Source organism: Panthera uncia, chromosome D4 (genome assembly GCF_023721935.1).
Source record: "Panthera uncia isolate 11264 chromosome D4, Puncia_PCG_1.0, whole genome shotgun sequence".
In the NCBI taxonomy this organism is placed as follows: domain Eukaryota; kingdom Metazoa; phylum Chordata; class Mammalia; order Carnivora; family Felidae; genus Panthera; species Panthera uncia.
This window is the reverse complement of record NC_064807.1, coordinates 83729937-83754762: the sequence shown is the minus strand read 5'-3', so window position 1 is coordinate 83754762 and position 24826 is coordinate 83729937. Positions and strand designations below refer to the sequence as shown.

At 53.2% G+C, this 24826-nt stretch overlaps 3 protein-coding genes and 1 long non-coding RNA gene across 9 annotated transcripts in view; 2 read left to right on the top strand and 2 right to left on the bottom strand.

The window, feature by feature from the left end:
- The window catches only part of RPL12 (ribosomal protein L12), a 534927-nt gene that overhangs the window by 22500 nt on the left and 487601 nt on the right, over positions 1–24826 (top strand). The window lies entirely within an intron of this gene.
- SLC2A8 (solute carrier family 2 member 8) lies at positions 4466–13102 on the bottom strand. 4 transcript variants are annotated; one of them, XM_049637914.1, is made up of 10 exons: positions 12973–13096; positions 12713–12875; positions 12228–12434; positions 10726–10825; positions 9116–9315; positions 8266–8409; positions 8058–8166; positions 7203–7376; positions 6659–6804; positions 4466–5092 (listed from the first exon to the last, which is right to left on the bottom strand). In XM_049637914.1, exons 1-10 carry the CDS (start codon positions 13026–13028, stop codon positions 4955–4957), a joined length of 1437 nt encoding a protein of 478 aa, XP_049493871.1. In that variant the 5' UTR covers positions 13029–13096; the 3' UTR covers positions 4466–4954. The 4 variants fall into 4 exon arrangements, with proteins under 4 accessions (XP_049493871.1, XP_049493883.1, XP_049493889.1 ...); XM_049637921.1 differs by having other exon boundaries at positions 5009–5092; positions 6659–6736; positions 12973–13100; XM_049637926.1 differs by lacking the exon at positions 12973–13096 and having other exon boundaries at positions 4467–5092; positions 12228–12316; positions 12713–12792.
- Positions 13142–24759, top strand: LOC125927569 (uncharacterized). Its single transcript, XR_007459371.1, has 3 exons — positions 13142–13498; positions 22990–23322; positions 24160–24759. It is a non-coding gene; the product is annotated as an uncharacterized LOC125927569 (long non-coding RNA).
- GARNL3 (GTPase activating Rap/RanGAP domain like 3) overlaps positions 16218–24826 on the bottom strand; it is a 149947-nt gene continuing 141338 nt past the window's right edge. For both annotated transcript variants that reach the window (XM_049637751.1, XM_049637741.1), the window contains exons 26-30: positions 23221–23339; positions 20835–20973; positions 19825–20040; positions 18169–18295; positions 16218–16683 (exon numbers count right to left, since the gene is read on the bottom strand). In XM_049637751.1, the coding sequence (XP_049493708.1) occupies positions 16506–16683; positions 18169–18295; positions 19825–20040; positions 20835–20973; positions 23221–23339 (779 nt within the window). In that variant the 3' untranslated portion in view covers positions 16218–16505. The remainder of the gene's footprint in view (positions 16684–18168; positions 18296–19824; positions 20041–20834; positions 20974–23220; positions 23340–24826) is intronic.

Here is a 24826-nt window from a genome sequence, read left to right as displayed (position 1 = left end):
ATGGATCTCCCTGGGCTAAAATCAAGATGTGGGCAGGGCTATGTTTCTTCTGGAGGCTCTAGGGGAGAATGTGTTTCCTTGTCTTTTCCAGCTTCCCCTTGGCTCCTGACCCCTTCCACTTGGTGCTGTTCCGCCTATTGCCCCCAGGCCCAGCAGTTGCTAACCCCATAATGGCCAATGGGCGGTAGTGGTCTTCCTGCCTTAGTCTTGGGATCCCATCCAGGGCCACTGGGGGGAAGCAGAGTGCTTCACTCTTCAACTGATGCAATCCCGTCTATGGCCACTGGGTGGCGTCAGGGCATCCCTTGCCTCAAGAATGCAGAAGCGAGGAGTCTCCTAGAAGTTGTTCTGGGGGCAGGGGGATTTGTCATGGGGTGGGTGTGGGGGGTTGTGCAGATTTCTACCTCGGGAGGGGTAAAGCACAGTTTCTGCTGCTACACCTGTCCTTTAGGGATGTCCCTTCCTGCCCTCCATGGTCCTGTGCCTGATGGTGCTGGGCTGGGCTTCTGGGGCAGATTTAAGACTGGCGCTGGCTCTGGTCCCGGAAGCGTCTTGTGCTCTGATGAGAAGGCCCCAAGGAAGTCTTAAGGGAAGCTCTGAAGAGTTGTGTGTCCACGGTCGTGGGTACCTGTAAGTGGATGCTGGAAGCAGTCAGAGATGGTATGGGTGGGAGTTGCTGAGGAATCAGGGTAGGAAATAGAATATAAAAAAAAAAAGTGTAAAGATTTCACATGTCCCTTTGAGGCACCCCTTGAGCATCACCCCTTGCATGCAGCTCCCAGCGTTGCTTCACCACAGCCTCCCGTCCACGCCTGCACAGCCTCACCATCAGCAGCAGCTAACATCCATTGAGTACTTATTCTGTGCCATCCTTGGTCCAAGGTGCTTTACAAACTTCTCTCCTTTCGTCTTCACGCCCACTCCATGAGGAAGACGGCACCCTTAGGCCCATTTTACACATGAATAAGCTGAGGCTTAGGTTAAATGTCTTGTCCAGGTCACACAGGCGGTGAGTAATTGAGCCAGAACTTGAACTAAGCCCGCTGCGCCTTACCCACCATGCTGCACTGGCTCCTGGACCCTGGGTTATGGAGGAAAGAGACCAAGATGGAGTTGAAGCCACAACGCCCTTTTCCTTGCCCACAGTTTAACTTCCATTATCACCATCATTTGCATCTCTTCCACGTCACCTCCATCTCCATTTTCCGTCCTCATCTCTATCATTGTCGTCTTTTTGTATCTCATTCTCTCCTCTGCCAACTCTGTTTCTCATCTCCCTCTAACTCTATATGTAATAGCAGAGTTATCAATGAGCAGAAAACTGGAAACAATCTGAATGTGGAGCAATATGAGGTTGATTTAAGTTCTGACATATTTATACGACAAATCCTCCTAATTTGTTGAATTTCACAAATGCTTAAGCACCCACTCTTTGCCACACACCGTGACTCCAATGGCAAACACTGCATCGTCGTTAAAAGAAAAGCAGCTTTCATTTCAAGCCGGTGGACCGAACTTAACGCATTTCCCCTTTTTCTTCCTCGAGTTCCCACTGAAATGACAGTGAAGATGTATAAAATGTCAAAAGCCATAACAGAACTGAGAACAGGTGCAGGGTGGGGGACGCATACCAGCCACTGCAATCAAACCCCCCTAGCACTTCATTCCTCAATATGGACAACCAAAGCTCACCAGATACTTGAGATAAAACAGCGGCATAAAAGAGAAGGCTTTCCGGAGGAAATCAGAGAATAGAAGACAATTTTCAAAAAGTTAAAAACGTACAGATAGTTTTACTCGTAATAGTGAATACCGAGTGTTGAGGATGTGGAGCAGCCGGAACTCTTGGACGCTGCTGATGGGAACGCAAAAATGGTACCACCACTTTGGAAAACAGTTCGGCAGCTTCTTACAGCCGTGAAACCAACTTACATATGACCCGATAGTTCTTCTCCATGCGGGGACTTGTGTGCAGGTGCTCACAGAAGCTTTCTTCACGACAGCCCCAAATCGGAACTAGTCCAAATGTACGATGGGACACTACTCAGCAATAAAAAGAGAACTGCTGTTGCATGCAGCATGGATGAATCTTAAAAGCGCTCTGCTCAGAGAAGCCAGGCGCAAAATACTACAAACAACAGGATTTTTGTAAGTCTAGAAAAGGAGGGGCGCCTGGGTGGCTCCGTTGGTTAAGTGTCCAACTCTTGATTGCGGCTCAGGTCATGGTCTCCTGGTCCATGGGCTGGTGCCCTGCAAGCCTGCTTGGGATTCTCTCTCTCCCTCTCTCACTGCCCTTCCCCCAAATGTATGCGTACATGCTCTCTCTCTCTCCCTCAAAATAAACATTTTTTTAAAATTCTAGAAAAAGAAAAACTAGAGGGAGGAGACTGACATGAGGGACACAAGGGAACATTCTGAGCTGACGAAAATGTCTTATATCTTGATTGTGGTGGTGAGTACACAGCTGTATACATTCCTCCTAAGTCATCATATTTTTATACCTACAATTGTTGAATTTTATGGTATCTAAATAATGCCTTAATAAAGTCTGTTTTTAAGAGTGAAAATATGGGGGTACCTGGATGGCTGGCTCAGTTGACTGTCTGACTCTTGATTTCAGCTCAGGTCATGAGGATCAAGCCCTGTGTCGGGCTCTGTGCTGGGCAGGGAGCCTGCCTGGGATTGTCTCTCCCTCTCTTTCTCTGCCACTCCCCAACTTGTGCATGCATGCACTCTCTTTCTCTCAAAATAATGTTAATAATCATGAAAAACAAAAAGTAAAAATAACGTATCCTCAGGGAAACCCCCAAAGGTATTTCCATCACAAAGAAAAGTGTAGGATACTACAAAAAAGGAATATATAATAAGATATAATTGAAAATGATTGTCAAAGCACCAATCAAAAGAAGGCTGGAGTGGTCATACTGATATCAGACAGAGTAGACCTCAGAACGAGGAATATTACCGGGGATAAAGAAGGTCATTTCATGCTAAAGGACAAAACAATCAGAAGGTAGCAATCCCAGATGTGCGTGCACCCAGTGATGATCTCTAAGGCACATGAAGCAAAACCCAAGAGAACTGCAAGGAGAAAGAAATCCACATTTACAGGTGGAGATTTCCACACTTCTCGCTCAATAAATGATAGAACAAATGGACAGAAAGATGTATTAGACCTGAACCGCTCTATTCAACAACTGGCCTAAATGGCCATTTGTGGAATACCCTGCCGAACCACAGAATGTGGCTCTCAACCCGGTGGGCTGCTGTGCAGGCACGAAGAATGAGAATGTATATATGCAGTTACTGTGCGTGGATGTGACCTTGTTTCTGGAAGTCCCCAAGGAACTTGGATTTTGCTAAGGCTGAAAGTTCCTGTGTATTACTTAGCACATTTTACTGAAATCAGAGCAGCCATCGCAGAATCTTCCAGAAAACTCCTCACTGCTCAGCCCTGGACCCCACTGCACTTCCATTCTCCTACTCCCCAGTCTCGTTACAAGGCTTAATAGAAGGTGTCAAGGTGGGTACATGTGAGGGCTGTACAACCCGGGAGGTGAGTAAAGCAGATCACGGAATGGGAAGTGTGGTGTCCTACCTGTGTGTAGTGATGCTAGAAAGGATAGATGTAGGGAGGAAGAGTTTCAGGATAGTATCAAATTCTTTTTTTTTTTTTTAATTTTTTTTCCATTTGAGACAGAGAGGAGAGAGAGAGAGAGAGAGAGAGAGAGAGAGAATGAGAATGCACAAGCAGGGGAGAGGAGGAGAGAGAGAGAATCCCAAGCAGGGATTTCATGACTCTGGGATCATGACTTGAGCTGAAACCAAGAGTCAGACACTCAACTGACTGAGTCACCAGCTCTACTGTGCTGACAGCAGAGAATCCGATGAGGGGCTCGAACTCACAAACTGCGAGATCATGACCCGAGCCAAAATGGAGAGTTGGAGGCTTAACCGTCTTTGCCACCCAGGTGCCCCAGGATAGAACCAAATTCTTAAAAGAAGTTACCTCTGGAAAGGTGCAGTTATGCATAATTATTGTATCACTTATCCAAAGAAATGAGTTAATATTTGTAAAGTGCTGAGGGCAATGCCTAGCAGATGGTTAACTGCTATAAAAATCATTATACTAAATCTGTGTTTTCCAATTTTCCTACAATAAACATGTATTACTTTTATAATGGATAATAAAAGTAATTTGTAAAAGACTTGTGGGTCCATTAAAGTCACCAGAAGGAGAGATGTGTTGTTGTTGTTGTTGTTAATAAGATTTGATAACTAATGATCCAGGGGACTGAGCCCAAGGATGAAGGAGCCAGAAATGATGTCCAAGTGCCAAGAGTAAGCCCAGCTGACCACAAGAAGAAGTAAATCAGTAGATATTTGTGGCGAGGCCCAGTTCGTGGGAGGCCTGGTGTATGGAAGGGATGGGAAAACGTCCTTCTCAAACTGCATTTCACACAAAGAGGCCACGGCCTGATTTTCTGAGTCAAATCTTTATTTGGCAAACAAAGTTCCTTCCTGATAATGCAGCCACGTGAGGGGGTCACCACCCAAAAGCATCTCCTCCAGAAAACGAGGAGCCGAGAGTCCCCCTCCTCTGCTGTTGCTTTTGTGGCAAGGTGGAGATGGCCTGTGGACGATGGACCATGGGGCAGCAAAGCCCCTCCAAGGAGTTCCCTCCTCCTGAGTCGCAGAGTGGTGGTGGGAATTGGACCCCGGGGCTGGGAACCTCTTACCCATGGTTCGCTGGGCCATAGAGAGCTGGGTAGGAAGGAGGGACCCCAGAGGACAAGGCTCCAAGGGGCTGTGGTCCTGCATTCCACCTCCCTGGGGACAGGCAGGGGCTCCAGGCTCTGGCTGAGGCCCAGCTTGGAGTCACAGGTGATTCCGTCTCCTCTGAAGCCCAAAGCCGGCCCTGCTAGGAGTGGCAGCCACTCATGAGAAGGGGTTGTCATCGCCCCTCAAAATGGGCTGTGATTTGCTCCAAAGTCTTTCCTTTGGTTTCAGGGACACAGGACAGAGTGAAAAGGACACTGAAGATGCAGAAGGCGGAGGCGAGCCAGAAGGCGCCGTAAGGCCTGAGAACCTCCTGGAAAGAGAGGAAGGGCCTCGTGTAGACACAACAGGTCAGGAGCCCTCATGGACCCTGAGCTGAGGCCCTGGCCCCCTCCGTCCACCCCCCCACCCAGGCTCAGGGGTGTGGAGGAGGGTCTGGCCCTGCCATCCAGAAACCTGCAACGAGCACCATACAAGGTGTGGACACTGGGTGGTTGGGGAAGCTGGCAAAACTGTCATGAAGTGCCTCCCCCAAGGTCAGACCCCCACTGTCAAGTGACAGCTGGGCTCCCACCCCTGGTGTCTGCCTCCAGGGCCCCCAGACCTACTCTCTACACTGTGCTTTGGCCCTGCCCCCTGAGTTCCCTGCCCTCCAGAGGAGTCTCTTCTTGGTGCCACAGGGAGCAGGCTGCACTGGGGCAGTGTGAGCACGGAGGACACTCAGGACCCACTGGCATGGAAGGAAGAGAGAGCACTTCCCGTCACTCAGAGCCTGGTCACCCTCCCAGGACAGACCTGATGACCTCCCAGGTGCCAGGACCAGAGGCCCCTCCCTTGTCAGCTCCTTTCCCTCTGGGACCCGGTGACCCAGCACTCCCCGCCAAACTCTGGGACACTGTACACTCCTGGGTCACTGTTAGGTCCTTTACCGCCGCCCCCCCTCCTTTGTTGCTGGTCCCTCCGCACAGCTCCCAGTGAGTAATTTCCACCGCTAAGACTTTGCTCCGGTCTTCCCGATGTGTTCCCCAGCGCAGCCCGCCTGAGACCCAGGCCCTGCAGAGACTCCAGGCCAACCCCAGGCATCCATGCCTCTCCTGGCCTGCCCACCCCCACCCCCCACCCCTCCAGCCTCCCAGTGGTTTGTTCTCCTCCTGCTGTCCGCTGCCAGCCCAACCTCATCCACCCCGTCCACCCCAATCCATCCACAGGGCACCCTGTCCACTGCGTTCATTGCTGTCTCTGGCTCCTCCAACAGGCCTGGACATGGTATGTACCAGGAGACCTGGGGGAGGGGGGGCGGACGGGAATGAATGCCTGGACAGGTGGCCTCTCTGCTCCAGAACCATCCTCCCCTATCAGCTGGGGAGCCCCGTGGCAGGGTCCAGGGCTGTGTCAGTCCATCTGTGCAAAAGTAGCAAAGTTTTAAAATGAACTGACGCTCCCACAACCCTGAGGGGAAGGTGCTGTCACCCTCCTCCATCTTCAGCCAAGGAAGCTGGTTTAGAGAAGGTGAGCAGCACACCCCAGGCCACACAGTGGGAAGTGGCTGAGGTGGGGTTAGAGCCCAGGCTTGTCAACTCCAAAGCCAGAGTTCTTCCCGCACAGCCCTAGATCCTGGCCCATGTCCCCACTGTCCAGTGGTGGAACTGTATCCTGCTTTCCTTCTGCCGGAATGGCCTGAAGGCTCCTGAGTGGTCACAGCCTGTGTTCTGCACTTTTTCTGGCCCATCTGTCTTCCCTTCGTCCCTGACCAAGATGGCCGGTGTCCCAGGATGGTGGGGCCTCAGCCACTGGCCCTGAGTCTTCTGCAGTAAGGGTGATTCTAAAAAGCGCTCCCCACTGACTACGTGAGGAGGAGACCCTCAGGGCCTGCACTTACCATAACGCTGCTGAACTCTTTCGTCACCAGGAAGGCCATGAACCAGTTAGTGAGGACGCACACACCTGTGGCCAGGCCCTTGACGTGCAGAGGAAAGATCTCAGACATGAGGAGCCAGGGGATGGGCCCCCAGCCCACGGCGAAGCCTGTGGGAGCAAGACAGGCATCAGAAGCCCATAGGGCCGACCCCTTGGCTGGCCACAGACCCCCTGGGCCAAAGCCTCGCAGTTTCCAGTCAGGGCCCCCCAGCTCTGTGCTTTCCTGCAGCGATGTCTCAGGTCAGTCCCTCTACTTCTTAGTACCAGGCTTTTCTCTGTAGAATGGGGTCATGCCGGGGCGCGCTTGGAGGGCTGTTTGGGGAGTAAGTGAAAGGGGCAGAGAAGGGTTTAGCTCAGTGCCCGGGGCCTTGGTCAGAGCCATAAACGCAGGGGCGGGGGACCTGTGGGATGGGGAGGCCTGGACTGGCTGGGAGCCGCAGGAACCCGGCAGTGATGGAATGGCCCCACAGGCCCCCCGCCCAACCTCCCCATGGGCCCCCTCTCACCGGCGATGAAGAGGCACATGCTGCCCACTGCCAACCAGGCCAACCCCACGCTGGCACTGGTGGGCTCCATGGAGATGGGTGTCGAGAGGTCCACGTGTGAGGAGTTGCTGGGGCCGCCCTGGGTCAGCTTGAAGTAGGCGCCGAAGGCACTGGTGCTGAACACCATGATCACACCTGCAGGCGGAAGGGGGCAGTGTGCAGGGCTCTGGGAGAAGCGGACGGTGGTCCGGGCACGGGGCACTCAGGTTAGAGTCTCAGTGCAGTGTGGCCACAGTGATGCGGCCTGGGTTTCTCTGAGAGGGTGGTGAGCGGGACCCAGGAGCCCAGATCGGCAGCACCCAGCCCGGGCCGGCCCCAGCTTGGACCTCGAACCGGAGCCAACTCCAAGAAGCTCCTGGTGGCAGTGCCTTCCTGGACCAAGGAGCAGGAGTGGTAACTGTGACAGCAGCATGGGTTTCACTCCTGTGCAGATCATCTCTGGATCCTCACAATGGCCCATCGCCCCCATTTCATACAGGGAAAACTGAGGTTCAGAGGGGTGAAGTCACTTGCCCCAAAAGACCTCCAGCCTCTGAGTCACTTCTCCTGCTGGGTCCTCAGTTTCCTCATTGTAAACTGGGGCCCCGATGGCGCCTGCTTGGAGGCTCACTGCAAGGGTCTGTTAGTGCAGGCCTGGTCTGGAGCAAGCACTCAGTAAGGGCTCCCATGGATCTCGGCCTTGTTCTCAGGGGTGCTTGGCTGGCCTTTTCCTGTCTCAGTGTGGTGGCCTTGGCAAAGACCCTCCAGTCTGTGGTGGGGACCCTGGCCTGCGCCACCCCATTTTCAAAGGGCCGAGCCCTTGCCCTCGGGCCTCACCTGACAAGGTCAGGAGCAGCCTCCGCCCAGCTTTGTCCATGATGAGGGCCGCCATGGCGGTGAACAGCACCTGGATGATGCCCACGATGACCGAGGCTAGGCTGCTCTCCTGGGGAGATGGGCCGAGGCGGGTCAGGCAAAGACCCCAGGACTAGGCCCCAACCACACAGCATCTGGATGAGGCAGGCCGGGGCGGAGGCCTCTTTACCTTGAACTTGGCCTCCTCAAAGATGGTCTCTGCATAGAACATGACAGCATTGATCCCTGACAGCTGCTGGAAGGCCATGAGTGAAACGCCGATGATGAAGGGCTTGTAGATGCTAGGAAGCCTCAGCTGGGCCAGGCGGAAGCCCTGCTCAGACAGAGGCCGGTGTCAGTGCTTCTCCCTACCCCCTCCCGAGGGGCCTGCTGGCTTTGAGCCCCTGTCCTAAAGCCTGGTGGAGGGAGTGAGGCTCAGCTTCTTATCACCTGGGCCTCGGGTCCAAGACAGGTCTCCGCATCACTTTAGCCTCTCCCATTTGTAAGGACCTCACCTCCCCATGCCCTTTCCTGATTTGCTGGGGGAACTACAAAGAGATTACATGGGCACATAGCCAGGGGTTCCAGAATCCTACCAGCCTCAGGCCTGGGCCTGTGCCGAGTGCCTCTCCTGGCACCACCAGGCACATGCTAGGACTCCCATCTTACAGATGAAGAAAGGAAGGCTTAAGGATGGGAAGGTCAGACAGCAGGTAAGTGGCAGAGACTCAGTCTTCTCCGCTGCCCTCCAGTATCCCATTTAAAAATCCAGTTCCTCAAGGTTGCGCCTGCGTTTCCTTCTGACCCACTGGGCCTTTCTCTTCTTGGGACAGTAAGATCAAGGCTAAGGCCCAGCCAAGTAGTGGGGCTCCAGCAGGCCTTTGCTTGCTCACACATAGGACAATGCCACCACTTGTGCCTCTCCTCCCCGTGTGTGTCTGCACAGCCTTGGGGACAGGCTGTGCTAGCCTCCCCTGGCTGCAAAGGGGCCATACCTCACTGTTTCCTCCCCACCCAGGCTCTGGATCCCAGCCCCTCACCTGGTGTTCGGCCCCAACAGGGGGCTCCTCCCAGGTCTGCTCAGAGCCCCACAGGAACTGCATAGCGGCCATGGCTTCCTGGCGCTTGTGCTGGGTCAGCAAGAAGCGTGGGGTCTCGGGCATGTAGCACATGAGCAGCAGCATGAAGGAGGCGGGCACACAACCCAGCACAGCCAGCCAGCGCCACTCCAGGACCCAGCCTGGTGGGGGGCAGGGGGGTGGCGGTTTCAGATGTCAGTGCGGAGTGGGCCAGCCTGCACCTTATCAGGGAGCGCCTGCCCTCTCACCAACCCCCGGGACTCAGCTTAAAGGGTAGGGGCCTCACGACCTCTGTGTGGCTACTACCCTTGCTCGCGTTTGTTACTAATACTGTTGTTACCATCTGTTGAGAAACATTGCGTAAACAACGCTGGTGGGCGCATTATGCTACATCTGCTCAGTGGATATTTACGTGGCAATCAAAAATGAATGAGGCACTTGTTTTGTCTAAAAGGGAGGGGTGGGAGAATAAATATGCATAGTCGTCATGCATGCACAGACTCTGGAAGGCCACAAGAAGCAGGCAAGTGGGCTCCTCTAGAGAGGAAGGGGGACAGAGTGGGAGAGACTTTTTTCCTGAACACCAGTGGATCAATATTCACAGAAATTGATCAATCAAAGTGCAGGTGATGATGAGGTAATTCTGTAGGCATATTGACACCCATGTGTCTGTCCCAAATGTCAATGTCTGTATTTGGCAGGGGCTTTGGCACATTGCGGGTCCCCAAAAGCAGCCAGACTGCTGGTAGGACTCTGAATTAGAGTCTGGATGCTAAGTGGGTAAAAATGAATGACCACACACCAGCATGTCGTCCACTCTGAAGAACCAGAGGGCACAGGCTCTGGGCCCTGCCACTGCCAGTCAGGTTCCTGAAGCCCCCATTCCTCGCTGGGTATAAGGCCATCCCTTGACACTTCTCATGGGGCCTGCTGCTTTTCATGTGCCGCTTAATTTAGTCCCTCAACAGCCTTGGGCTAGGTAGGGTTATCTCCACTTAAAGACAGGGGAAGTGAGGCTCCCTGGGGCAGTGTGACAGAGCCAGAAAGTGTCCCCTAATGTGGAACCATCAGGTATGAAGCCTCTTTCCACCCCAGTTCTAGCGAAAACATGTCTGCCTCCAGAAGCTTCCTCATGTTGACCCCAGCTCTGACCCTCGGGTTCCCTGGGACCCTCCTCCTTCACGCTGCAAATCTAGTACTAATATTTCTGAGAGACAGGCTTGGGCCCTCCAAACTCCTGGGCTGGAGTTTTTGGGGTGTCCCCCCACCCCCTTAAATTCTTAATTTGTTACTGCACAGTGACCCAACCAGTCAGCCCTCCCCACACCCTCGGAATGGGCTTCTGCCCTGGGAAGATGAGGACATCGCCTTCTCCTACCCTCCCTGGGAGTTAGGCACAAGACCCACACATCCCAGGCGCTCAGGCAGGTGATCTGGGACCCTGGCACCTTGGGCACTGGCTGTGTGACCTTGGGCAAGCCCCTTGACCTCTATGAACTTCAGTTTCTACAGCTTCAAAATGGCCACCCAGCCATTAGCAGGGATCAAAAGAGATACCATGAAAACCATACCTGCCAGGTAGGCTAGGAGGATGCCTGTGACGACCATCAGCTGCACACAGGAGCCGAGCAGCCCCCGCACTGCAGGGTAGGCGATTTCAGAGATATACACCTGGTGGCAATGGAGAGAAAACTTTACTCGGTGCCCAAGAGTTCTTAAAACTGAAGAGCCTCAGCTATTCAGAGTTGAGGAGAACCTCAGTTGGGGCTGCTCCAAGCCAGGTGGGCCTCTGGTTGCAGGTCCCAGGTCGCCAAAGCCCTCCCCGTACCTCCCCACGTCTCCAAGTGATCAGCAGCAGGTGTTTTACAGGGGATTAAGGGTATATACGTGGCTGCTGTGTGTGTTTGTGGGGAGGTGGCACAGAGTTTCAAACTTTCATTTAATTGCATGACTAGCCTCAATAAATACAGCTTCTGATGCAGTAGGTCTAGGGTGGGCCTCAAGATTCTGCCTTTCAAACTTGCTTCAGATGACACCCAGGCTGCCGGTCCAAGGACCACACTCTGAGCAGTGCCCTTGGAACCAGAACTCTGCCTCAGTTGCTACCAGTGACTGCTACTGCTTTCTCTGGGCTCGGGGGCCAGAAAGGTCTTGCCCACACTTCTAGGTTATTCTATTACCTTATGCCGACGGCTAAGATGGGTGTGTTTTTGTCCAGTAACAAAACCCAAAACATGAAATCCAACTCCACTACTGCCTGCTGCCCAGAAAATGTGGGTAAAGGGAGTGGCAGGTGCAAAGGGATGACCAGGGAGGACTCACATCACAGCCACTACTTTTAATGTCACCAGGTTGACGTGTGGGTAGTTGATCAAGCCCATAGCCAGCAGCAGTTCCCCGGTCACCCTACAATCTCAGCTGCCAGGGTCCAAGGCCTTCCAGGGCTATACATGCAGAGTCTCGGTCAGTCCCCACAACCAGTGCATGAGGCAATGCCCCACTTTACAGGGGAGGAAACTGAGGCACAGAGAGGTGCTCGGCCCCAGTGAGTGGCAGAGCCGGCACTGTCAGCCTGGACAGTGGTGGCTCAGGAGATGGGGAGAGGAGAGATACAGCAGCCGGAGGACTAGCTCCTGAGTAGTGAAGGGGAGCAGCAGAGCCCAGCAGCCTTTGCTGCCAGGACAAACTAGAAGAGAATTTTCCTAAGCTGTATTCAATGGTCTGAATGACAGTGGGAGATCTAAGATCTGCAGGCTTCTGTGACCATCCACAGATGGCATCTTATTTGTAGAGCAAGAGAGAGGCCTGGTGAAGTGGCACAGTCCTGGGTTCGAGTAATAAGTAGCTTTGCCACTGACTAGTTGTGGCTGGACAAAGGACTTCAGTTTCTGAAGCTCACTTCATCTGTAAACAAGGATAACGGCGGCTCCTTCCAAGTCCCGTTGCGGGGGTAAGGAAGATAAAGCTGGTAAGGGGAACGGTGCCAGGCACCCAGGAGGCCGCAGCCAGGGAGAAGCACGCTCCCAGGTCTGCTCCTTTTCTGTCCCAGGGCGCGAGGCTGGGGGACACTCACCGGAGCTACAAGCGAGGCAATACCGCAGGCCACGCCGGTTAGGAGGCGGCCCCCGAGCAGCATCCACACGTTCTGGGCCGCGGTGATGACTGCAAAGCCGACCACGAAGGGCAGGGTGCAGAGCAGAAGGCTTAGCTTGCGCCCGGCGCGGTCCACGAGCCAGCCGCCCAGCACGCCCCCCGCCGCGGCTCCCAGGGTCACGATGGCCTGAAGGCGAGGCGACCGCAGGATGAAGAGGGGACGCCAGGGAGCCTCAGCCCAACCTCGCCCTCAATCCCAGCCCCAGCAGCAGCCTCAGCGAAAAGGGGATGGGGGTCCCAGGCTGGCGGTCCGCGGGGGAGGGTGACCCCTGGCAGGAGAGCAGGGACGCACCCGGAGGAGGGTCTCAGTGCCCGCCCAAAGCAAGGTAAGGGCGGGGTCCCCTTGAGCGTGAGACGGGAGGAAGAGGGTCCCAGGCGGGCTGGAGGGTGAGCCCGAGGCCTCACCCCGAACCAGGAGGCGGCGGCGTCGTCGAGGCGCAGGGCCTGGGCCGCGGCGCGCCGCAGGCTCGGGATGGCGGGGGAGCTGTAGCCGAGCGCGAAGCCGAAGGTGAGCGGGCCCAGGGCGGCGGCGAAGGCGGCGAGGAAGACCCGGCGACTGAGAGGGGCGCTGCGGGGACAGGGCGGTTGGTAAGCGGCGCCGGCCTGGGCGCAGCAGAAGGGGCGAGGCCACTCCCTGGGCCTGAGTCGCCCCCCTACGCGCTCACCTGCCGCCGGGCGGCCCCAGGAGCGGCTGGGTCTCCTCCTGGTCCTCCGGCGTCATGTCTGCACCCAACGCCTGCTTGGTCAGCTCTGTTGCCTGAACTGTCACGGGTCCCGCGAGTGCAGCACGCACCCGCCTCTCACAGCAGAGCCGGCCAATGGGCGGGGAGGGTCTGCTCAGGGGCCGGATGGGAACGGCCAATGGGAACGTAAGGCGGGATTAGCGTCTGCGCTAGGAGCCACCCCCCAAATCAAAGCCGACCAATGGGAGAAAAGAGCCGGTTGGTGTCGCTCACTGGAACCGCCCCCAGGACCTAGCTCGCCAATGTTTAGGTGGGGCGGAGTTTGTATCTGGGCCCGGACTATAACCATCCAATAGGAGTGTGGTGCGAACCCAGAGGCGGGATCAGAAAGCTGACTCAAGCTGAGCTGGCCAATGAAGGTGGAAGGCGGGGATTACATTTTCTCCTGGAGCCGCCTCTTAGTCTAGCTTCAACCAATGAGGCTAGCAGCAGGACGAAGGTGGAGCAGGTAGGTCGCGCACCCGACTTCCCGCCCCGACTCTGGGGAGCAGGCTGCCTGGGCTGCTCTGCAGTTCCTGCTCTGCGTTGACCGCTGCCCTGGGGCCTGGGTTGGAGGCACCCGGCCCAGATCAGCCCACTGAAACCGCAGGGAGGAATGTCTTCAAACGACTGTCTTGGGCCTCTTTCCTTTTGGAAGCTGGGCTGCTGGCGGCAGAGGCATGGCCCTGCGCGCTGCAATCCACCCCTGTGGAGGGTCACTACTCGGGGCCCCCAGATTGCTGACGGCTACCAGCCAACAACCACTAGGACCTCCAGGTGCTAAGGACCTGTGTTGGGCACGGTCCTCGGTTATGCGACTGATCTGGGCTTAAATGGTGAGCCTCAGGCTCCCGGTTAAGTTACATTCACTCCATAGGTCATCTTAACTCTTGAATCTTCATCTTACCACCTGCCATCTTCCAGTCTCTTGCCGATGTTAACAGCTAACCTCTTCGCATACGCACCCAAGTCACTGCTGGAGGTACGATGTCAGGGCTCTGAAGAATCTTGCCATTTGTACCTGGCAAATGCACACTCTGTATGGGGCAGCTGAGGTGCAGTGCTGTGTAATTCTTGCAAGAACCAGGGCTATGAGAGTAAGAGGTTTGGCTTCTAATCCCTCTCTGGGCCTCTGTTAACTCATCTGTAAGTGGGGATGACAATATCCACCTTCTGGGAAGATTTTGAGCAGAGGCAATGCACATAAAAGACCAAGCACACGTGAAGCACTCAAATGCTAGCCAGTATGACTATGAAAGTTGTTTGATCCAGTGCAGCCACCTGATTGTACTATCTTTGAAGACAGGCACCCGCCCCTCTATGCTTCCACAGCATCTTGTGCTCAAGTTATAAATTCTCTCAGCTCTTATCACTGCTTTGCGATCATTTGTTTACTTCCCTCCCTCCCTCAGTGGTATGCCCTCCTCCTCCAGTGAGTGGGCCCTGGGTGCTTGCAGAGTGGATGAATACCTGAAACCCCATGGCAAACGGTGTACTCTGTAACTCAGCCAGTGGGGTGTGCAGAGAGGCTTACGTGGACAGGACACTCCAGTGAGCCCAGCTAGCACAGCCCTCTGAGCCACAGGCCCCTCCAAACCTCCTCCTGCCCTCTGGTCGGTGGTCTCCCTTCCCGTGTGCAGCATTCACTTCGTGGCCTCTGGAAGCAGATATTGCTGCCAGAGCAGCCGCCCTCCCCCCCTTTTATAAGCGAAGCCCCATCGATCTGATTTGTAGGCTCAACCTCTTTCTTGCCCTTTCTATATTCGCTCCTTGGATCCGTGACTCCTGGCAAATCTTGGGGCGGTTCTGATGCTGCCAATCTCTTTGGAAGAATGTTCTAAATCACCCTCGGCTTTTCTGTTCCCGGCCGAGAAGCAAGAAACTTCAGGCAAAAAGATGACAGAAAGAACACATAGACAAGCTCGGAAAGCTTACACATTAGTTTAACATGAAAAACACCAGCCAGATCCAATGGACACAAGGCACTCAGACTGACTCTGTATGGTGGATGGGAGAGTGAGCATAGCCCTGGGGTCAGAGAACTCACCAGTTTCATATCACTGCCCCCTCCTGAGCCTGTTTACTCATTTGACAAGCAATAATAGTGAAACCTAACTCACAAAACTTTTCATGAGGTTGAGACACAGCACGAGTGGACCACGAGGTACAAAAGGGCATAACAAAACAAAGATGAAGAACGGGCCAGCTGCTACCCCGAGAGATAACCTGGCTATATCCAGAAAGCACCGTCTGCGTTATTCTCACCTCTTGCCATCTGCTGAAGGGAACCACACAGCCTTCGCCGAGTCCACCATGTTGAGCCGTTTCTTGCACAAAGACCACTGTGGTGCAACAGACAGACAGGGTGCAAGGCCCACAAGAAGATAGGACCCAAACTTCTGTAAAATCTGTCAGATCAAGGTCAGGTCAAACACAGCTCTCTGCTCTTCCAGGGAAGGCCTGCGGAAAAACCCTCAGAGATGCTCTAATGGGAGAATGACTTCACGTGTCTTTTGGTGAGTGATAATAGGCAAGAAGAGAGCTAATACGACGGGATCTGTCAGACTCAAGTGAGGAGGTGAATTACCTTCTTCATACAGATGAAAATGTTTACAGCGTCAGTGAAACTAGGTTTCCCCCTTTGATCTCCCCGAGGTTAGAGGCTGAGCTTTCACGGTTTCATTTGCTCTTGGTCAAGCCTGCATTTTCTTCTCACTTTGAGGAGGGGGGCCACAGAAGGCAGGTAAGGACAAGAGGGAGGACGATCACTTGATTCACGTGAAACGTGAGGAGGGGATCTGAGAGTAATTTTGATGACAAGGAGTGACTGTTGCCTGGCTATATGATTTCAGAGCAACAGCGAAACCAAACAAAATCATCTTAAGACTCTTAACAAGCTCCCACCCCTGGTATTCTTTGTGAGACACAAGGAGGAAGCAGGAACTTCTAAGAACTAACCATTCAGCCTTTCTCAAAAGTCTATAGGTGGGGACGCAGCTGGTGCCAATCACTGTGACCCGAAACAGCAACAGGGGCCAAAGGTGCAGAAAGAAAACTTATTTATAATAGGTTTTAAAAGCAATGGCTCTTCTTTATAAAAGAAACACATTATGTGACATAAATTAAAACCATAATGAAAAAATAATTTTTCCATCTAAGTATATAAAATATGAGAAGGTTGCAGTACATAAGAATGAACATTTTTGATTTATTCAAAGTTTCAATCTAAAACCTCGATGAAATCTACCACCTTTATTACAAGGGGACTGATGGTTCCCAAACAGAAAGAAACAAAGGTCAAGAAAGATGGCACCGGACATCGGAGAGACCCAAACCGGCCAGGTGTGCAGAAGGTTTGGTCCAGTAGATCATGGGTGGGCTAAAAGCCACATTTTGTCGAGAAACGCTGTCAGAACTGGTTGAAGAGTATAAACCTCCATAAGAAAATTAAAGATGGGAAACTCAATCCCGACCCATCACTTCAGGTCGATAATGTCTTCGTCCGAGGAAGCTGTGAGCTGGAAGGGGCTCCTGCCCCACACGGGGCTGCCTTCTCTGTCCACCACAGGGTCCTGTTCGGAGCCCGTCGAGTAGTAGCGCCCCTCGGGGTTGGCTTCTGGAGCAGACGGACTTTCCAAGGAGCCCGATGTGATCCTGGAAGAGAAAAGTCACATAAAGGATCCCTGGAGAGCACTAGTGACCGGGGCCTCTTCTGTCAGGCAGTTTCCTGCTCCTTTGAGCTCATAAGCCTGCCTCTCCCCTTCCCTCCCCTCCCCCCCCCTACAGGGAAAGCTGGGACATGCAGGAGTCACCCCTGCAGAGGTTGGGGTCTGCAGTCAGCCAGCCATACTTCATGGGCTGTTGGGAGTTTTAAAGGCCAGTGGTGACACATAGGCGGTGTTTGTGAGGTGCTTTTTACCTTTCTAAAGGGCGAATCTGGATAGTGTCACTCTCTGCCTAAAACCCTCCTGGGGCTCCCCACGGCCTGAAGATAAGGCTCAAACTTCTACCCACGGGACCACAGACCACAGGATCTGGCCCTGCTGACCCTTCTGCCTCCTCCCAACCCACCCCCATCCCCTCTTGATAGCTGCAAAACCAATTTGACCAAATTCAGTGAGTTTGTTCATTCAACAAGTACTCATTTAGCCTATAAAAGCCCCCGCCAAGACTTTGGCCACTGAGCGGGCCATGTTGTGTCTGCCTCAGGGCCTTTGCCCCTGCCGTTCCCCTCATTCCTTCTAATTCAGTCAACACTTGGCTCGATGCTACTTCCTCAGAGAAGCCCTCTTGAACCCTACCCACCCACCCCAATTTCACACCAGAAGGTGTGGTCCATGAAAGTTGGACTTGTCACGCAGGTAGGGGCTCAGTTTGTTAGATTAAAGCATCTGTGAGTGCTGCCCCCTCTTGGGCAGGCTAATGCTTCCTGTGTCTATGAGACCTGGCTCAGCCTTTCCTGGTGTTTGAGACCCTCCCTGCCCCAGGTGTGGGGCAGCTGGCACTCCTGATTCCTCTCCATCACCTTGCGAGCCCAGAATGCTGTAATTTCTAGAATGTTCTTGTTGGACTTCCTCCCTCCCTGGGCCTGTGGACCCCCAAGAGTGATCTTCATATCCCTAACACCCAGCTCAGTGTCAGGTGCTCTAAGAATGTGTGTTGAATGGATTAATGGAGTCTGGACATGTGCCCCCTTACTTTCCATACAGGAGCACGCAGGATTGCTTGAGGGACACAGAGGCTCTCAGGGGACAAATTAGTGGGACTCAACAAATGTTCATTGACATGGGATGCGGAACTGCCATCCAGAAAGGCTGAACCCGTTTCTATTCCCACCAGAAGCACTGGAGAGGGCCTATTTTCTGTCACTCCCACTGAGCATTTTGGTTTAAAAAAATCTCTGTCTGGTGAGCTGGTGAGCAAAAAAAATAAAAAATAAATAAAAAAAAATAAAAATTCTCATAATGTATTTTTATTTGTTGAATTGTGAGGATGTTCATTTGCATGGGTCCCCCCCTGGGCCAGCCGGGGGTCCTCAGAGAGGAGCTGGATGCTGACCATCTGCCTAATGGCATCATCAGTCAGCAGAAAGGGCCACTACCCTGAGCAGGGACAGCTGGGGACGGCCTCCTCCTATACCTGTCGCTGCTAGTTGATCTCGCTGTCCCTGGCTTGGGGCCTCCTTGGCTTTCTTCTAATTGCTTCCGGGCTTTTGATTTGGGCTTTGGCGCTCCTTCTGACTTGGGTCCACCTTCATCAGACAGGCCTGGATTACGGGGGAGAAGCACAGTTCAGAGGGTTATTCCCACAGGGCTGTCATGGAGACAGAAAGTGCCTTTTTGTTGTTGTTGCTGTTGGTGGTTGGATATTGGTCCATTATTGGGATAGAGGCAGGAAGGGCTTTATGATAAAGTATATATTTTAAAGTAATTGGTTTTCTTGTTGGTGGAAGGTTTTTTTTTTTTTTTCCTGATCATAAAGAATATATGGACAGAAAGAAAGAAAGAGAAAAACAAAGAAAGAAAGGAAAGTGAGGGACTCAGGAGGGTCTTAAAAAGAAGAGAAAATGTACGACCCTACCACTGCAAACTAGAATTCTACAATTCTGAGGCTCAATTTCAGAAAAGCACGGTGGTTTATAAAACAGCGGCTGGCAGATCAAGCTTTTGTAGGGAATAGTGGGTTAAAATAGCAATACGCACACTTTAAAAGCACAGTGGAAGGCACCCACTTCTCAAATTGACCCACAAAGCCTGCCCTGTCAGGTGGCCTGCATCCCCGCCCCTGCTCTCAGGAAACAGGACGGCAAGGCGGCGATGTGCCAAGGTGAACCGTCCTTGCAGTTTTAGGGCGTGCAGGTCCCAGTTAAGTTTCAAACCGGTTCTTACTGGTTTAGCACATCGTTTCCATTTTTCCTCACTTTGTTTTCATAATTGGGAACAAACGTGTTTATGGCAGTCTAGCCTCTGCACAACTCTCACGGTGATTTGTGCTTCTCTGGTCCGGCCTCCCATCTTGGTAACAGTGAAAGAGAAGGGCGTACCCAATACCTCATGTCTGTGCCATCCCCACAGACCTGCCCCCATGGTCTATGGGCTTCAAAAAGCAATAACTGAACTGCACCACAAATAGTAAAAAAAAAAAAAAACAAAAAAAACCATGGTAAATTTAGGGGCGCCTGGGTGGCTCAGTCGGTTAAGCATCTGACTTTGGCTCAGGTCATGATCTCACGGTTCTCGAGTTTAAGCCCCGCGGCAGGCTCTGTGCCGACAGCTCGGAGCCTGGAGCCTGCTTTGGATTCTGGGTCTCCCTCTCTCTCTCCCCCTCCCCCACTCATGCTCTCTCTCTCTCTCTCTCTCTCTCTCTCAAAAATAAGCATTGAAAAAAATTAGAAAAAAACATGGTAAATTTAAACTTCCAAATACACAAATATGTTATCTGAGAAATGCACATTATAAATCCTTCTAGACGCTTTCTAGAAAATCAGACATATACAGATACTTCTATCTTAAAAAATGGTGTCAGACTAGATATACTGTTTCACAAACTCCCTTTGCTGCCCTTGGCATGGTTTGGGTGGCCTCCCACACCAATAAATGCAGACGGACACATCGTGTCCATGAGATAACTGTACAGTATTCCTTGGTGTGGCTGCACTGTAATGTATTTATGACTCCTTTACTAAAGGGAAAGTTTCTTTTTTAACTCATGCTCTTTGAGGATGATTAGTATCCAAAGATGAAACCAGCTGGTCTATTTACGAACAGTGAGAACACAAAACCGGCACATCGTTACCCAGCAGCTCCCTGCGGGTCCTGCTCGCTATTTCTTTAATCTCCATGCGGGACAGGGACAGGGAGTGAGTGACAGGGATGGCAGCGATGCCGAGGCCGATGGACGTGGGCGGGGTGACGGCCTTGGAGACCAAAGGCGACTTCAGAGGTCGTTCGATGCTTCTGCCCACAAGGTTTCTGAGTGGGATCTTGTACAGATTTTTGGACTGAGTTTCACCTGAAATAGGATTTGGAAAAGAACATGAGAACTTTAAGAAAAGTCTGCACTGTTTACAAAAGGGGTGACTTCTGGTGCCTCACCCCAGTTGGCATGAAGGAAGACATTATGCCACATGCTGATCTCCCAGGCCTCGTTAGGGGCAACGGAGTGATGGAGCCTGACGGCCTCGGCTTTTAAGGGCATGGTTTTCCCAGGTACGTGGGCTAAAATGCACCCGCTACGGGCTCCGCTTGCCCAGGAGAGAAGAGCAGACGGGAGGGCAGACGGCTGCAGCACACTCAGCAGCACTGGCTGCCTGTTTGGGGAGCCCCGAGCTTCTCGGGGACAGGAGAGGTAACGACTGATGCGGTGAGCAGTCGGGAAAAGCGCGGCGCTCAGAGCGAAGCGGTAACCACGGCAAGGGCCTCTGGGATTCGTGAGCAAAGCCAGATGGAGCGAGAGCTGGGTGTGCTCAGCAGGTTTCAGGGCTCTATCCTTTAGGCCATAAAAACCTACCATATCGTTAACATCCCCCAAGGAAAAACACCTTTGCTGTGGCAAGTTGGGACCTCCAGCCCTCAACACCCTCCTCCCCACTGAAACAGTTATTTTCATGGGACTTTTTGGCTTGTTATTACCAGCTTTCTTAAGAATGCAACCAAAGCATTCAGAATGCGAGGTGTTGTATTTTTTACAGTGTTCAACAGCGACTCTGTTAGGCAGGAATCGGATGTCGCTATTCGAGAATGAGCTGGAGAAATCAGATTGGATCAAAAATATCTATTAATAAGACAGTAAACATTGGACTTCACCTTCCCCCAGGGAAGAAGGAAACACTGGAGTCTCTCGGCCCGGGGGTGTCTGAGGAGAATTGTGGGCACTGGCCCCCTTGGAGCTGCCTCCGGACGAGACCTCATTCACGGCAGCGGCTGCTGTAAAGTATATATCCGACTAGAATAAAAGAGAAAGCATTATGGAGCTGCCTGGCTCCCCGTACCCACGACCCTCCTGTCGTCACGGCAGAGCCCGCAACGGTTCCTCGGCTCCGCTGCTACGTCCTCGGGGCCTGCGGTGCAGTGACATGCCTGGGCAGGGGACTTCCAGAGCCAAAGTCCTGCACCGTCGCCCCAGACCTTTCTTGAGCATTCAGCTTCCCGGCATTTCCCCTTATCCGTTTGTTGAATGACAACAGAGATGAGGCTGTTTCCCACGTTTCTTCTGCAGACACACACCTAGTGCACGCTGGCCTAACGGGAACCTCGGGCACCCCCAGGGTTAGGCCTGGAAAGGATTTTGGATTCAGTCGGGTCAACGTACAGATGGGGAAACGGGCCGTTCATTCACGGGTCTGGCCGACACTCGCGCACACCCACGACGTGCGGGCTTTGGTGGTAACAGCGGTGGTGTGCTGAGGCCAGCCTCCAACTGACCCGTGAGCGCCTGTATGGGGAGTTTGCAAGCTAAACACGGCCATTATTCAGCATAAATACATTACATGAAAAACAAAGGTACCGGGGCGCCCGGGTGGCTCAGTCGGTTAAGCGTCTGACTCTCGGTTTTGGCTCAGGTCACGATCTCACGGTTCACGCGATCGGGTCCGGTATCGGGCTCTGTGCTGACATCGCAGAGCCTGCTTGGGATTCTTTCTCTCTCCCCTCCCCCGAGCACACACATGCACTCTCTCAAAATAAATAAACTCTAAAAAAATAATAATAAAAATAAAAACGAAGGTACTAAATGTCAAGATTCGACCTTTCCTAACTTGATGGCTACATTCACCATTATCTATGCTCTTGAGGCTACTGACATCAATAGCATCTGCGTGGTGAAAATACTGCAAATAGCACGTGGCTTCCCGACCCTGAGTTCAGCGGGTTCACGCTGGAAGCTGCACATCCTAACGGTGGGACTATTTACACCATGGAAATTGGCAAACATTACAAATCAGAGATCGATGTGTTGTTTTGTTGACCGTCTAGGCTCGGTGTGATGGACAGAATTTCTAATGGTAAGGATAAAGTAGATGCGTGTCGAGTCCACTGCTGATATTGGAAGAAGTTTTGGTGACTGATTTGTACCAGAGTGAGAAATAGAGTAACAGCAGATCACAAATCAGATTTAATGACAACAAGCTTATTGGAAGAAGAATTGACGTACTGACATAGAACTCCCAGGTGTAAAATCAGGGTTGACCCGCAGCCATAGGTTGGCTGTGGGTTACAAGAATTAGCAAAAATTAGCGAACGGACTTGTGAGTGCCAACTGGCTAAACAGATTTTAAGATAAAAAGCACTGTCCATGATATTATTTGTAAATCATAAGCTATTTTAATTTTTCCATTGGTAAAATTTATAGCCAACTGAGGTACATATATATGTATGTGTACACACACACACACACACACACACACACACACACACATCCTGGAGGGCTGGCAATGAAACCTTTAGCAGCACAACACTGGCGCTGTGTTAGTAAGATAGCCAGTCCCTGACTTGTGGAACTGTCAGCCTTGTAGGGGAGACAGACAGACAAGGAGTGGCCCACCCACATAAGGGGATGCGTGATGCACGTCGGGATGGAGAACGCGCCACGGGCCTGGGCAGGAGGACCGTGCGGGCCTGGCAGGGGGACCATCCGGGCCTGGCAAGGCCAGGGCAGACTGTGTGGGGCTGACAAGGGAGGGGCTGGGCTGGGATGAGACCGCCCGGGTTGTGTGCCAGCGACAGAAGGCACCTTACAAAGTCATCTTTGTTCTGGTGTCCCTTGGTTTTGCTCAAACTCTGTTGCTAGATGTGGGTTAGTCGATTAGCCACATTTCATGGGACACAAAATCAAGCTAAGGATGGAAAGCAGCAGAGGAAGAAAGTGACCCTCTGAGCTCGTTCTTTTCTAGATTTGGGCTGTTCCTCAGTGCAGCGGGGACCCCTGATCCAACCCCGTCTGACTACATACTCCTCTCTTCAGCCGACAGCTTCCCAACTGCTACCAGCACCGGGTGACACTCTAACAAAACCAAGAAGGGGCGCTCCGAGGCCCGAGGGGGCCACACGGGAAAATCCGATGGCGGTCTGTCTCCTGCGTTTTCGCTCCTGCCGGCGCTCGGGCACACGGGGGCCTGACCCGATGAGACGGCGTCCGTGCCCTCCTGGAGCTCGGCTGCTCGGGCTCCCAAAGACCCTCAGACAAGTGACTCACCCTGGAGGCCACGAGCTGCAGCTGCGGCACGACGGCCGTGTGGACGAGGTTCCCGTTCACCACCAGGCGGATCTCCATGGAGTCGGTGGTGAAGGCCAGGAGGTATGGGAAGGCGCAGACTGCAAGGCAATGGGGCGCGTCAGCCCCCAGCCCACCGGCTTGGGGCCCTCGCCGCCCCGGACGCTCCCGTCTCCCCCATTCCTCTGGCTGCTTCTCTCCCTCCTCCCCGGGCATGTCCCACCCCCCCCCCCCCCCCCCCCCCCCCCCCGCTTCTACGAGTGCCTCATTCCTGAGGCAGCCTCCCCTTAGCTGGCAGGCTTCCACTTGAAGCAGCCGTGCGTGGTCTCCATTTCTCCTGGTCCCCGTCTCTACTGCGGTCTCACAGGCCGGTCTCCTGGAGGTTCACCGGCCCAAGTCCCGACAGACATTCCCCCTCCTTGTCCAGACTACAGCGCGGCCCTCTCCTCCGGTCCGTCCTGTTCTGCCCGGAACCCTGGCCTTCAGTGGCTCTTCCTGCTCTGTCACTTGTTTCCTCCTCCGTGCTCCTCCAGTCATGTATGCCCGAGCAGGGGCCATGTCCTCACTGTCCCTCACAGGGTACTTCGGAGTCAATGGGGTTGTTGAGTTATTTGTTAAAGGTCAGCCCCTCTTTTTGAAGTGGTTTTTTATGCCACACTGACTTCCAGGCCCCCAAACTGCCCTGGTTGCCCTGGGCCCTCACCTTTGACTTCCCCGCTGGCCACTTCACTCTCCCACGCTCCCTCACGCTGGCCTGCTCTCTCTTTGCTCTCTCCGTGGTCAACTCCCTCCTCTCGTGGCTTTACCAAGGGGACGTTCTCTCACACCCTGCCTCTCGCCTTGCTCTCTCAAGTGACCTCCAATGTTGGGGCTCAAAAAACCTGAAAGCGCTTTTCAATCCTTCCTTCTCTCTCTCTTTAGCCAGATCTCATCCATCACCGAAGCCTCACTAGATCCTCCAGTATCTGGATGGGGTCCTCTGTTCTCAAGACTCTAGGATGTTTGCCTACCGTCACATCCTTGGCCTTGGAGGAAAACAGCACTGACTCGAACATTCTTGGCTCTGATCCGACTCTCACCAGGCAGATGCCCAGCTGCGGATCCTGCACCCCAGAAGGGAAGCACCACCTCTCACGCCCCGATGTTTCAGGGGCAGGCAAAGTACCCGAGTTTCTGGGACTCTTGGTTTTCGAGCTCTAAAATACGTAAGCACGGCGCGGAATGCCTTGGGCTTCTCCAAGTCAGTCAGTGTTTTAAGGCTGGAGATCTCGCGCTCAAATTGTAGGAACAGGAAATCGAAGCCCAGAAATGAAATGATACTGAAAGATACCCAAGTCCTGAAAATCGGGATTTCGTTGATCTCAAATGCTCCCATGCTCCCAGCTGGGAGGCACAGTGGATGGCAACAGTCCCAAAGGGGGAACAGAAAGGAAAACAATTGAAAAAGGAAAAGAACACTCTGAGCACTCCTCATACTCACATAACTCATGGCAGTCCAGCAGCAAGCCAATAAGTTGGCTGACACGGGACCGAACAGATCAGATGGGTCTACGTGGGGCGGGGGATGGGGGGGGTAGGGCAAAACGAT

Coding starts and splice junctions, on each gene's coding strand:
- SLC2A8 (XM_049637914.1), bottom strand. CDS start 13,028: ATGACGCCGGAGGACCAGGAGGAGACCCAGCCGCTCCTGGGGCCGCCC. Junction 12,876..12,972: donor CTGGGGCCGCCCGGCGGCAG/GTGAGCGCGTAG, acceptor CTGTCCCCGCAG/CGCCCCTCTCAGTCGCCGGG. Junction 7,377..8,057: donor GCTGCTCCTGACCTTGTCAG/GTGAGGCCCGAG, acceptor TTCCGCCTGCAG/GTGTGATCATGGTGTTCAGC.